The 11,276-nt window shown below is 60.0% G+C and overlaps 5 protein-coding genes across 5 annotated transcripts; 3 read left to right on the forward strand and 2 right to left on the reverse strand.

Annotated features, from left to right (window-relative positions):
- Positions 1-445: 445 nt before the first annotated feature.
- On the reverse strand, positions 446-1,328 carry GUITHDRAFT_136595 (hypothetical protein; the record flags this gene model as incomplete). The annotated part of the gene is made up of 5 exons (XM_005835383.1): positions 446-488; positions 790-833; positions 883-941; positions 984-1,040; positions 1,091-1,328. 5 exons carry the CDS (start codon positions 1,326-1,328, stop codon positions 446-448), a joined length of 441 nt encoding a protein of 146 aa, XP_005835440.1.
- Positions 1,329-4,109: 2,781 nt separating this feature from the next.
- Positions 4,110-4,364, reverse strand: GUITHDRAFT_45431 (hypothetical protein; the record flags this gene model as incomplete). The annotated part of the gene is made up of 1 exon (XM_005835384.1): positions 4,110-4,364. A coding segment is annotated over one exon (255 nt), but the record flags the coding sequence as incomplete, so codon positions are not given.
- A 933-nt stretch (positions 4,365-5,297) lies between these two features.
- Positions 5,298-5,804, forward strand: GUITHDRAFT_105607 (hypothetical protein; the record flags this gene model as incomplete). Its single annotated transcript, XM_005835385.1, has 1 exon — positions 5,298-5,804. One exon carries the CDS (start codon positions 5,298-5,300, stop codon positions 5,802-5,804), a length of 507 nt encoding a protein of 168 aa, XP_005835442.1.
- Positions 5,805-7,286: 1,482 nt separating this feature from the next.
- On the forward strand, positions 7,287-7,793 carry GUITHDRAFT_105608 (hypothetical protein; the record flags this gene model as incomplete). Its single annotated transcript, XM_005835386.1, has 1 exon — positions 7,287-7,793. The coding sequence occupies one exon, from the start codon at positions 7,287-7,289 to the stop codon at positions 7,791-7,793; it is 507 nt and encodes a 168-aa protein (XP_005835443.1).
- Positions 7,794-9,276: 1,483 nt separating this feature from the next.
- Positions 9,277-9,783, forward strand: GUITHDRAFT_105609 (hypothetical protein; the record flags this gene model as incomplete). Its single annotated transcript, XM_005835387.1, has 1 exon — positions 9,277-9,783. One exon carries the CDS (start codon positions 9,277-9,279, stop codon positions 9,781-9,783), a length of 507 nt encoding a protein of 168 aa, XP_005835444.1.
- Positions 9,784-11,276: the final 1,493 nt, after the last annotated feature.

The following is an 11,276-nucleotide window of genomic DNA, read 5'->3' on the forward strand; positions in this document are numbered from 1 at the left end:
AGGCGGGAAGGGGAGGGAAAGGGGAGGAGGGGTTATTCACCTTCTCTGCATCAGTAGCACCCTGAAGAGCGGTAGAAGTTGAAGTTCTCAAAGCTTGAAGCTGAGAGGTTCGCCATCTGCATGAATATCAGCCAAGTAAGCAGGTGGTGGTGGTTGTGTCACTGCGTTTGCTGCTGCTGCTGCTGCTGCTGCTGCTGCTGCTGCTGCTGCTACTCTTGCTGATTCTGCTTCCTCTGCCTTTCTTTCATGCTTCTCCTTTCCTCTGCTCCACCTCCTCCCCCTCCATTACCACCCTGCTCTCCTTGCCCTGCTCTCCTTGCCCTGCTCTCCTTGCCCTGCTCTCCTCGCCCTGCTCTCCTTGCCCTGCTCTCCTTGCCCTGCTCTCCTCGCCCTGCTCCCTCCTCCTCTCCATACGTTGCGAAAGCGGATGCAGCCGACCAGAAAACTACTGAGAGTCCCATCCAGATGCCCAGCCCCACCAGCGCGACCTGCCGTTGCTCGTCATGTCGAGCATGTAAAGGATAGATGTGCATGAGGGAAGTGAAGGGAGAAGAACGATCGGGTCAGTAGGAGGAGGAGGATCAGGATCAAGAGGGAACGAAGTGGTAGGGGCAGGGGCAGGAGGCCACACATGCAGCAGGAAGGAGGAGGGGCGCGGAGACGGGGAGGAAACCTTCCAGGTTGGCTCGTGAGCGTTGAGCATGGAGTTGACAGTTGGGAGGCTCCCGATGGGAAGCAGCCTGATTGCCCGCCTCCTTCAGCGCTCCCCTCCTCCTGACCTGCTCTCACCTGCTCCAGATCGCTGCGTCCTCCGTCCATCCAGCATAGGCGACCTGCGCACCATGTGATGACCCTGATGCTCGAGGAGGAAGGAGAGCACACAGGGGAGAGCTCAAGACCCTTGGCCTTCGCTGCCTCTACTATCTCCGCGCACTCCCCACCTACACCGTATTTTCAGTTCATGGCAGGCGCTTCCTACGAACCTTCAAGCATGTCGTCAACGAGGAAGATATCAGGGCTGCTGTGAAGCTTCCGCAGGCCTGCAGCACATTCAGTTTATAGGAATATCGTCCAATGGTAGGACAGCAACCAGGAAAGTCAGCATCGATCTCGATATGGTTGTCGAGCGACCGGACGGGGATGGAGAATGGAGCTAAGACAGCTCCTGTCCTGCCACGAGCAGCTGCAGGGGAACAGCCTGAGGAGGAGGAGGAGAAGGACGGGAGAGCTCTTGGAGTGGGAGCGACGAAGGACTGGGAGGAGGGGAGGAGGAGGAGGAGGAGGAGGAGAGGAGAGACGGAAAGGGGGGGAATGGGGGCGAGCTGCATTTCCGTCAGGTCCAATGGAGCTTCAAAGGGGTAGGTACTGACGAACGATTTTGAATGAAAATAGGGGGTGGGGTGGTGGGCGATATGGGGCCGGAGATGATGGGGAGATTGGGGATGGCTGGGATGGCTGGGATGGCTGGGATTGCGATCGCGATGATGGCATGGAGGAAGAGAAGGTAAGGAAGAGAAGGAGGAGAAGGAGGAGGAGGAGGTGGTGGTGGTGGTGGCGGCGGCGGCGGCGGCGGCGGCGGAGGAGGAGGAGGAGGAGGAGGAGGAGGAGGAGGAGAAAGTGGTAGTGGCAGCGAGAAATCAAGATAGCGAGGCAAGTAGAGATGAGGATGGAAGGGGTGCAGGAGGGGAAGTCTCCTGGAGAGGAACTTTGAAAGCCAATATCGGCATTGGCCTGATGATTGAAGTTCTTTCACTGACTCGCTGCTGTCATCCTTGACGTGCAGGTCGAACCCAGACGGAGAGCAGCAGCAGCAGCAGCAGCAGGGCTTGACTAGGATAGAAAGGTTGAAACTCCAGCTGGAGAAGTCCGGAGTCAAAAACTCTCGCTCGCACTGTTCGTCCATGAAGGTGAATCGTGTTTCCTTATCCCTTTCCTGTCATCCTCTGCTCTGCTCTGCTCTGCTCTGCTCTGCTCTGCTCTGCTCTGCTCTGCTCCCTCCTCCACACATCCCTGCTCTAACATATCTTTTCCAGGGTTGGGGATAGCCATCATGGCAGGGAGCTGGACTCTCTGCTACTTCTTCCGACCGAGCTCCCTCCTCCGCTCCGACGACGCCAGTCCCTTGGTGGAGAAGCTCAGTCTACGGTTTGAGGAGGCGCTGGTAGTTGCAGAGAGGAAGATCACCCGAATGTTCTCCTCCTCCCTCCTGGAAGGTCTTGACTCAAAGCAGCTCGTGCGATCACTCGCGGAGTCCATCGTCCTCCGAACCCTCCTCAAGCCCCTCCTCGTTCCTCTCAAGCTCTGGCTCACGCACTCCATTGTCAACTCCTGCTGATCCCTGCGAGGAGCAGCGGGCAAAGCGCGACCGCTGCAGCGACGGAGCTGCTAAGGGAAGGTGGATGGGGAAGCCGTTGTGGTCGTCGAAGGAACAACCTCGTACTCGTCATCATATACATGTACAAACTCTCCCTACTTCTCCCCGCCTCAGCATTTCCCTCTTGTACATTCCTTCCACCAACAACACTAGCACAGCTCGCAAGCTCCTCATGTCTACACTCCTCCTCTTGCCCACCTCCTGTCTAGCATGGTATCACGATCGTCACTCAACCTTTCTTGGACGCTTCCATGTTGTCTCCCCTGTCGCCCGGTTGAACCAGTAGGGCTTTCCTTGCGACCTGCTCTCCTCGTAAGTGAAGGATTCACCCGCAAAACTCCTCACCTCGACATCCGTTTCTTCCAGCCAGGAGGCAGCTCATCCTCCTCTGACTCGGGCTTCGCAACCTCAAGCGTCTGCATGGAGGACGCGGGCCGAGAGCTCGTCGTGCTGGAGGGCGAGGGAGATGGGGAGGACGGCGGTTTCCTCCCTGCCGACTTCATCAATTGCTCCAGCATCTTGTTTGCAGCTCGCTGCGCCTCCTGTTTGACCGACACCACCACGGGGCTTCGAGTCTCCTCCCCTTGCTCCTTCCTGGAGCTTGCAGCGGTCGGAGAAGTCAGAGCAGTCGCATCTCTCATCGGAGCCTCCACAGATTCTTCACGGCTCCTCCCCTCGCCTCCTCTCTCGCTTCCCTCTTGCCCTCCTCGATGCTGCTCCTTTTGCGCCGCACTCTCCTGAAGTTGACGGAGTACCTCACCGAAGGGGACGTGGCCCTCGGGAGGCTTCCATGATGTTGCCCTGGTAGCCTTCTGGAACCAGAACACCTTTCCTGTTGTCTTTGATTTGACTGGCTTCCAACCAGTAGGGCTGAACTGCATAAGAGACTCAAAGGGCACATCTTCCCACCTGTCCTTCCCCTCAGTTGCTCTCGTCCTCGGCCCCTCCTCCGACACTGAGCCGTCTGGCGTGGTCACTTGGTGCCGACCCCTGCCAGCAGGCTCCAAGTCGCTCGCGTCCTCTGCAACGCTCCTCCAGCTGCTATCCGACTGCACTGAGCTTGACCGCGAGAACGACCCCATGGAGCTCGGAGTTTTACTTCCTCCTCGCCACTTCCTCCTATACCCAGCCTTCTCCTTGGGCGCAAGACCCCATGATCGCATCAGGCTGGAGGCTTCCTCCAACGACGAGTAGTTGCACCTCTGCAAGGCCTTGAGCACCATATCCCGCTGAAACCCTTGCCGCCCTAGCTCCTCCTCCATGGACTGCTCTCTGGTCATGCTCTTGAGACCCTGAGCTCCCGTTTTGGCCGAGCTGGGCCGAGCGAGAGGAGGAGGAGCAAGAGGTGGCGGCGCAGGGGTGAGACGCGGCTTTCCGCTCCGAGGGCGAGAGGAGGAGGAGGAGGGTCGAGAAGGATTTCGATACCTCCCGGCCAACCTCTTGTAAGCTCTCTTGACCTGCACCCAGTCATGCTCTATTCGCGTGCTCCGATGGACCATACCTCCTCGGGGGAAGCGTTGGACGGGAGCCCGAGGAGGGCATAGACGTCGACCGTGCTCCTGTGAATGTCGACGATGTCGTCCGAGATCTTGACGTGCGGCTCATCCTGCATGACGCGCTGCAGCTGCTCGAACGAGGCCTTCTCAAGGATGGCAATCACCTCCTCCTTCTCTGCAAGCTCCACGGGCGTGTACCCCATTCCGTCCCTTTGCGAGAGATTCAAGCTCGTCATCTCCAGCAGCACGCTTAGCACGTCAGCATGCCCCCGGTAGGCCGCGAAGTGGACGGGGCTCCAACCCCCCTCCGAGACTGTCACAGGGTCCGCCCGCAGCTCCAGGAGCCTCCTTACGACCTTTTCCCTCCCCTTCCAGCAGGCCGCGTGCAGGGGAGTACTGCAGCTCGCGTCGATCGCGTCGATGTTGGCCTTCCTCTCGACGAGAAGCTCTACGACACCCATCCTGCCGTTCCTCGCTGCCTTGTGCAGGGCAGTCCATCCCCCCAGCTCCCGCTGCTCCAGTTGGGCTCTCCCATACTTGTCAAGGAGATGGCGAACTCTCTTCTCGTCCCCTCGTCCCGCCGCTCCCAGCAGGCTCTGCTTCCCCCCCATTCCCTTTCCCTCCCTCCCTCGCACAGTCACTCTTTGACAGACCTAGTCATCACTCTTTGACAGACCTAGTCATCCCGCCTTCCTCTCCGAGTAGGCTAGTCCGGTTTGCAGTGCCGGGATGATTTCCATTTTCACTGAGTCAATAAACTAAGGCTCTAGCTAGACGAGTAAATCAAGTTTCAGTTTAAAAAGCGGCCGCGTGGCGGCGGCGGCGGCCCGGCCCCCGGCGGCCGGGCGGCTGAGGCCCCGGCCCGGCCGTCGGCCCGGCTCAGGCTGAACCCGGCCCCTACTGCAGTGCCACGGTCCGTCCGATCGGACCGGGTTGCCATGATCACCGTGACTGCAACTAGAACTCCAAGAACCGGACCCACAGGAGCCTGTGGAGTAAACTCAGTCACCCGACGTGCCGACTGATTCACTTCGGAAAATGGGCTCAAAACGATGAGGCAATGTTTGGGCTAGGGCGATACTTGATAGAACCAGTGTCAGCAAATGCCTTAGGGATCCGAGTAACAGGAGTAAACTGTGACGTGCCGACTCATTCACTTCCATATGATCAGCACTCCATGAGCCGATACCGCGTCGATCCATCAGCCTGCATGGCCAACCACGTTACCCCCAACCCCGCCAAGATACGTTTGCCTAGAAATGACGTCCCTTCGGACTTCCTGGGACTGTTCTCCCCGCCAAGCGTTGCAAGTCACTGTCGTTCTGTCCGCCCCCTTCTCCCACGCGTCACGAGGGCAGACAGGTGCTAGCAGGCTACTTAACCCCCCTTCCAACCGCCCGCCCTCCACGCCCGCCAAGCCCTGAGCCATGTCTGCTTGCCCCTCCATCGACGATGCTGTAGCTGCCCTCTACCCCCTCGACATCCATCCCCCTTACCTCTCCTGCCCCTCCCCAGCCGAGCACCAGCCGGCTTCTCGGTCCTGCTCTCCCCTCCTGCCGTCGTACGCATCCCTCTGCGCATGCCCCCCGCCGTCGCAGCCTCCAGGCCAGGACGACACAAGTCTGCCCGACGAGTCTAGCAGCGACAGCGGAGACAGCGGGGACAGCGGGGACTCCTTCTCCAGCAAGCGCAAGATGTGGTCCCCCGACGAGCACGCCCGCTTCCTCGAGGCCCTTCGCAGGCATGTCGCCCTCAAGCACAGGTCCGGTCTGCCAGACGCGGCGACGGGCAAGCTGCGGGTCGGGCTGGGACGAGGAGCGGCGAGGAAGATCGCGCAGGCCGTGGGGACGAGGAGCGAGGCGCAGGTGCGATCGCACGCGCAGAAGGTGTTCCAGCAGGCCAGCAGGGCCGGCAGGTCTCCATGGGAGGTGTAGAGGAGGAGGCAGAGGGAGGTAGGACGGCAGGATATCATGTATAGATAAAGCGAGAAGCCCGAGCTGTTGTTCATGTCGCACCACACCCTTGAGGCCTTGAAATCAAGCTCCGTTTCCTCTGGTCTCCGTGGAGTCTTGGAAGGATCTGCTGCTGATCTTGCTCAGCCTGCATGTCAGGGCGTTCAGTATCAGAGCAGAGCTCTCTGGAGCCCAAGCAGAGCAGCTCGCTGCTCCCTGTCCTGCTGGATGCTGACGGCCTTTGAAGTGTCTTTGAGACTTTGCTGCCTTCTTCCTCACCTTCTGCCATTGCGGATGCTTGGACGTACAACGCAATCAGCTGTAACAGATCTCGCCCAGTCGCTGAGGCTCGGATGTGACACCTTGACGATTCATCTTGTTGCTGCTTGCGGCGGTCGTGGTGGAGCATGGCAAGGGCCGACACAGGAGCATTGGACGGGACGTGGGTAGACGACAGATACTGCAATCAGCTTGAGCGCTCAGGGCCTGCGGACATCCTTGCAAATGAGCTACAGCAGCCATGATCGGAGTACACTCGCTGTGTATCAGGGAGGCGGGCTTGCTTATTTATTCATAGCACACAGCTCTTGCCTCCTCCTCCTCCTCCTCCTCCTCTACACGCACTGTTACATGGACCTTGTCCTTGAACACCACTACCGAGCGCCCCTCTCCTCTATCTCTGCTTCCGCATGTAGCCGGTGGAGATGAGAGGGCTTGCCTGGTCTGCTGCTTTGCCGCTCGAAGCGTAGAGGATGAAGTTGCCCATGGCGTCGATCGACCGGCTCATCGTCCTGCTTGTCGCCTGGAGCGCATGGAAGTAGGAGCTGTGCTGCGCGGCGGCGCCAGCGGGGGAGATTGACGGGGATACAGGAGAGCTCTCGGGAAGGCAAGCGGGCGGGCGGATGGCAGGCATGGAGGAATCCAGGCAGGGCGAGGCATGCGGTGAGCTTGCTGCATGCTGACCGAGAGGGATGCATGTCATGACGGCTGAGGGAGAGCAAGCAAGCGGGGTAGGAGGAAGGTAGGGGACGAGGTAGGGGAGCAAGAAGATCCAAGGCTGGCAGGAAGAGGGAGCCTGGGGACGAGGGCGAGAGACTGAGGGAGGAAAAGGACCAAGCCTGGAAGCAGACGAAAATGGGCTCAGAACGCAATGTTTCGGTCAGGGTCACGGTACCTCTCGCAAGGAGTAAGCTGTGACGTGCCAACTTCACTGTCAGCACTCCATGAGCCGATACCGCGTCGATCCATCAGCCTGCATGGCCAACCACGTTACCCCCAACCCCGCCAAGATACGTTTGCCTAGAAATGACGTCCCTTCGGACTTCCTGGGACTGTTCTCCCCGCCAAGCGTTGCAAGTTTCGTCCGCCCCCTTCTCCCACGCGTCACGAGGGCAGACAGGTGCTAGCAGGCTACTTAACCCCCCTTCCAACCGCCCGCCCTCCACGCCCGCCAAGCCCTGAGCCATGTCTGCTTGCCCCTCCATCGACGATGCTGTAGCTGCCCTCTACCCCCTCGACATCCATCCCTCCTACCTCTCCTGCACCTCCCCAGCCGAGCACCAGCCGGCTTCTCGGTCCTGCTCTCCCCTCCTACCGTCGTACGCATCCCTCTGCGCATGCCCCCCGCCGTCGCAGCCTCCAGGCCAGGACGACACAAGTCTGCCCGACGAGTCTAGCAGCGACAGCGGAGACAGCGGGGACAGCGGGGACTCCTTCTCCAGCAAGCGCAAGATGTGGTCCCCCGACGAGCACGCCCGCTTCCTCGAGGCCCTTCGCAGGCATGTCGCCCTCAAGCACAGGTCCGGTCTGCCAGACGCGGCGACGGGCAAGCTGCGGGTCGGGCTGGGACGAGGAGCGGCGAGGAAGATCGCGCAGGCCGTGGGGACGAGGAGCGAGGCGCAGGTGCGATCGCACGCGCAGAAGGTGTTCCAGCAGGCCAGCAGGGCCGGCAGGTCTCCATGGGAGGTGTAGAGGAGGAGGCAGAGGGAGGTAGGACGGCAGGATATCATGTATAGATAAAGCGAGAAGCCCGAGCTGTTGTTCATGTCGCACCACACCCTTGAGGCCTTGAAATCAAGCTCCGTTTCCTCTGGTCTCCGTGGAGTCTTGGAAGGATCTGCTGCTGATCTTGCTCAGCCTGCATGTCAGGGCGTTCAGTATCAGAGCAGAGCTCTCTGGAGCCCAAGCAGAGCAGCTCGCTGCTCCCTGTCCTGCTGGATGCTGACGGCCTTTGAAGTGTCTTTGAGACTTTGCTGCCTTCTTCCTCACCTTCTGCCATTGCGGATGCTTGGACGTACAACGCAATCAGCTGTAACAGATCTCGCCCAGTCGCTGAGGCTCGGATGTGACACCTTGACGATTCATCTTGTTGCTGCTTGCGGCGGCCGTGGTGGAGCATGGCAAGGGCCGACACAGGGGCATCGGACGGGACGTGGGTAGACGACAGATACTGCAATCAGCTTGAGCGCTCAGGGCCTGCGGACATCCTTGCAAATGAGCTACAGCAGCCATGATCGGAGTACACTCGCTGTGTATCAGGGAGGCGGGCTTGCTTATTTATTCATAGCACACAGCTCTTGCCTCCTCCTCCTCCTCCTCCTCCTCTACACGCACTGTTACATGGACCTTGTCCTTGAACACCACTACCGAGCGCCCCTCTCCTCTATCTCTGCTTCCGCATGTAGCCGGTGGAGATGAGAGGGCTTGCCTGGTCTGCTGCTTTGCCGCTCGAAGCGTAGAGGATGAAGTTGCCCATGGCGTCGATCGACCGGCTCATCGTCCTGCTTGTCGCCTGGAGCGCATGGAAGTAGGAGCTGTGCTGCGCGGCGGCGCCAGCGGGGGAGATTGACGGGGATACAGGAGAGCTCTCGGGAAGGCAAGCGGGCGGGCGGATGGCAGGCATGGAGGAATCCAGGCAGGGCGAGGCATGCGGTGAGCTTGCTGCATGCTGACCGAGAGGGATGCATGTCATGACGGCTGAGAGAGAGCAAGCAAGCGGGGTAGGAGGAAGGTAGGGGACGAGGTAGGGGAGCAAGAAGATCCAAGGCTGGCAGGAAGAGGGAGCCTGGGGACGAGAGCGAGAGACTGAGGGAGGAAAAGGACCAAGCCTGGAAGCAGACGAAAATGGGCTCAGAACGCAATGTTTCGGTCAGGGTCACGGTACCTCTCGCAAGGAGTAAGCTGTGACGTGCCAACTTCACTGTCAGCACTCCATGAGCCGATACCGCGTCGATCCATCAGCCTGCATGGCCAACCACGTTACCCCCAACCCCGCCAAGATACGTTTGCCTAGAAATGACGTCCCTTCGGACTTCCTGGGACTGTTCTCCCCGCCAAGCGTTGCAAGTTTCGTCCGCCCCCTTCTCCCACGCGTCACGAGGGCAGACAGGTGCTAGCAGGCTACTTAACCCCCCCCTCCAACCGCCCGCCCTCCACGCCCGCCAAGCCCTGAGCCATGTCTGCTTGCCCCTCCATCGACGATGCTGTAGCTGCCCTCTACCCCCTCGACATCCATCCCTCCTACCTCTCCTGCACCTCCCCAGCCGAGCACCAGCCGGCTTCTCGGTCCTGCTCTCCCCTCCTACCGTCGTACGCATCCCTCTGCGCATGCCCCCCGCCGTCGCAGCCTCCAGGCCAGGACGACACAAGTCTGCCCGACGAGTCTAGCAGCGACAGCGGAGACAGCGGGGACAGCGGGGACTCCTTCTCCAGCAAGCGCAAGATGTGGTCCCCCGACGAGCACGCCCGCTTCCTCGAGGCCCTTCGCAGGCATGTCGCCCTCAAGCACAGGTCCGGTCTGCCAGACGCGGCGACGGGCAAGCTGCGGGTCGGGCTGGGACGAGGAGCGGCGAGGAAGATCGCGCAGGCCGTGGGGACGAGGAGCGAGGCGCAGGTGCGATCGCACGCGCAGAAGGTGTTCCAGCAGGCCAGCAGGGCCGGCAGGTCTCCATGGGAGGTGTAGAGGAGGAGGCAGAGGGAGGTAGGACGGCAGGATATCATGTATAGATAAAGCGAGAAGCCCGAGCTGTTGTTCATGTCGCACCACACCCTTGAGGCCTTGAAATCAAGCTCCGTTTCCTCTGGTCTCCGTGGAGTCTTGGAAGGATCTGCTGCTGATCTTGCTCAGCCTGCATGTCAGGGCGTGCAGTATCGGAGCAGAGCTCTCTGGAGCCCAAGCAGAGCAGCTCGCTGCTCCCTGTCCTGCTGGAAGCTGTCGCTGAAGCCTGCCATTGTCTCGTCATTCTCAATTTTTGCTTCCTTTCTCCCTACCTCCGGCCTTCAGGGCTGCCGCTGGTTCCCTCGGCTCCTTTCGCGCTATCTTTTCCGCAGGCGGGGCTTCCGCAGGCGCTTGCTGGGCCTGGACCCCCTGCTGCTGCAAGATCTGCTCTCAACCAGAATCGTCAACTCCCCCGCCCTCCGACATGCTCGCGAGCTCTGACCTTCTGCTGGAGCTTTTCCGCATGATGCCGCGCCTGTGACACGTGGTCAGTTGCCCAAAGTCTTGCTCTGATACGGAGCTCCGTACAGGAGGCGGCACAGCAGTCGGAGCTGCGGACTTGACGTGCTTGTCTGGCTGCAGAGGTATACGTCAGCGTCGGACTTTCAGCCCCAAGAGGCATCGAGGGGAAGGGAGAGAATGAGGAGAGAGGTTGGGCTAAGGACCTTATGGTTCGTTTTCTTCTCTGACACGAATAGAGGTTTTCCCGGTGCAATCTGTCGCCCTCTCATCAGTTCTGACCTCCTCCTGCCTGCGATATGGAGGAGGAGAATTGGGAAGTGGGGAAAAGAAGGGAGAAGTGGAGGATGAAGGAGGAAGAAGGAGAACGGGAAGGAGGAAGTGAGAGGTGGGGAGGGTAGGAGAGAGTGATACCTGCCAGTCAAGAGGAGCAACTCCGAAGCTCGACTCCAGCTTCTTCTTGATCCCCTAGAGAGGTAGCGGCTGAGCTGAGTCTTGTGCTGTCCGCAGTTCTGACCTGGTTCCTGACGATGGCGTCTCGATTGTTCTGAGAGTGCTCGGCTAGCTGAGCTTCCAGCTCATCGAGGTCGACCTTGTTGACCAGTCGATCGATAATGCTCTCGACCTGCTCCCGCCCGTCAGGCACAGGCTCGGAGGGCAAGGCCGGCCCACCTCCTCCAGGTAGGCGTTGTAGAGCTTCTTGGCCTCAGCCGGAGTCACGTCGGAGGAGCGGAAGTCTTCTTCCTGCCTGTTGTAGACGCTGCATAGGATGGTGATCGGAGGGAGGAAGAGCTCAGTCAAGACCTCAAGACTTTGTGCCGGATCTTGATCTCTCTGCGGACAAAGGGATCCTGCCATAGCAAGTCATTCATCCCTGCTTCTCTCCATCGCTCTCGTTGCTGCCTCTCCATGTGTTGGCACGAGCTCCTCCTTTCTGCTCGCTGAGTCAGCGGGAGCAGCGGGAGAGTCTAGAGGAGACCTGAAGGAGAATGGCGAAC

Source organism: Guillardia theta (assembly GCF_000315625.1).
Source record: "Guillardia theta CCMP2712 unplaced genomic scaffold GUITHscaffold_21, whole genome shotgun sequence".
NCBI lineage: Eukaryota > Cryptophyceae > Pyrenomonadales > Geminigeraceae > Guillardia > Guillardia theta.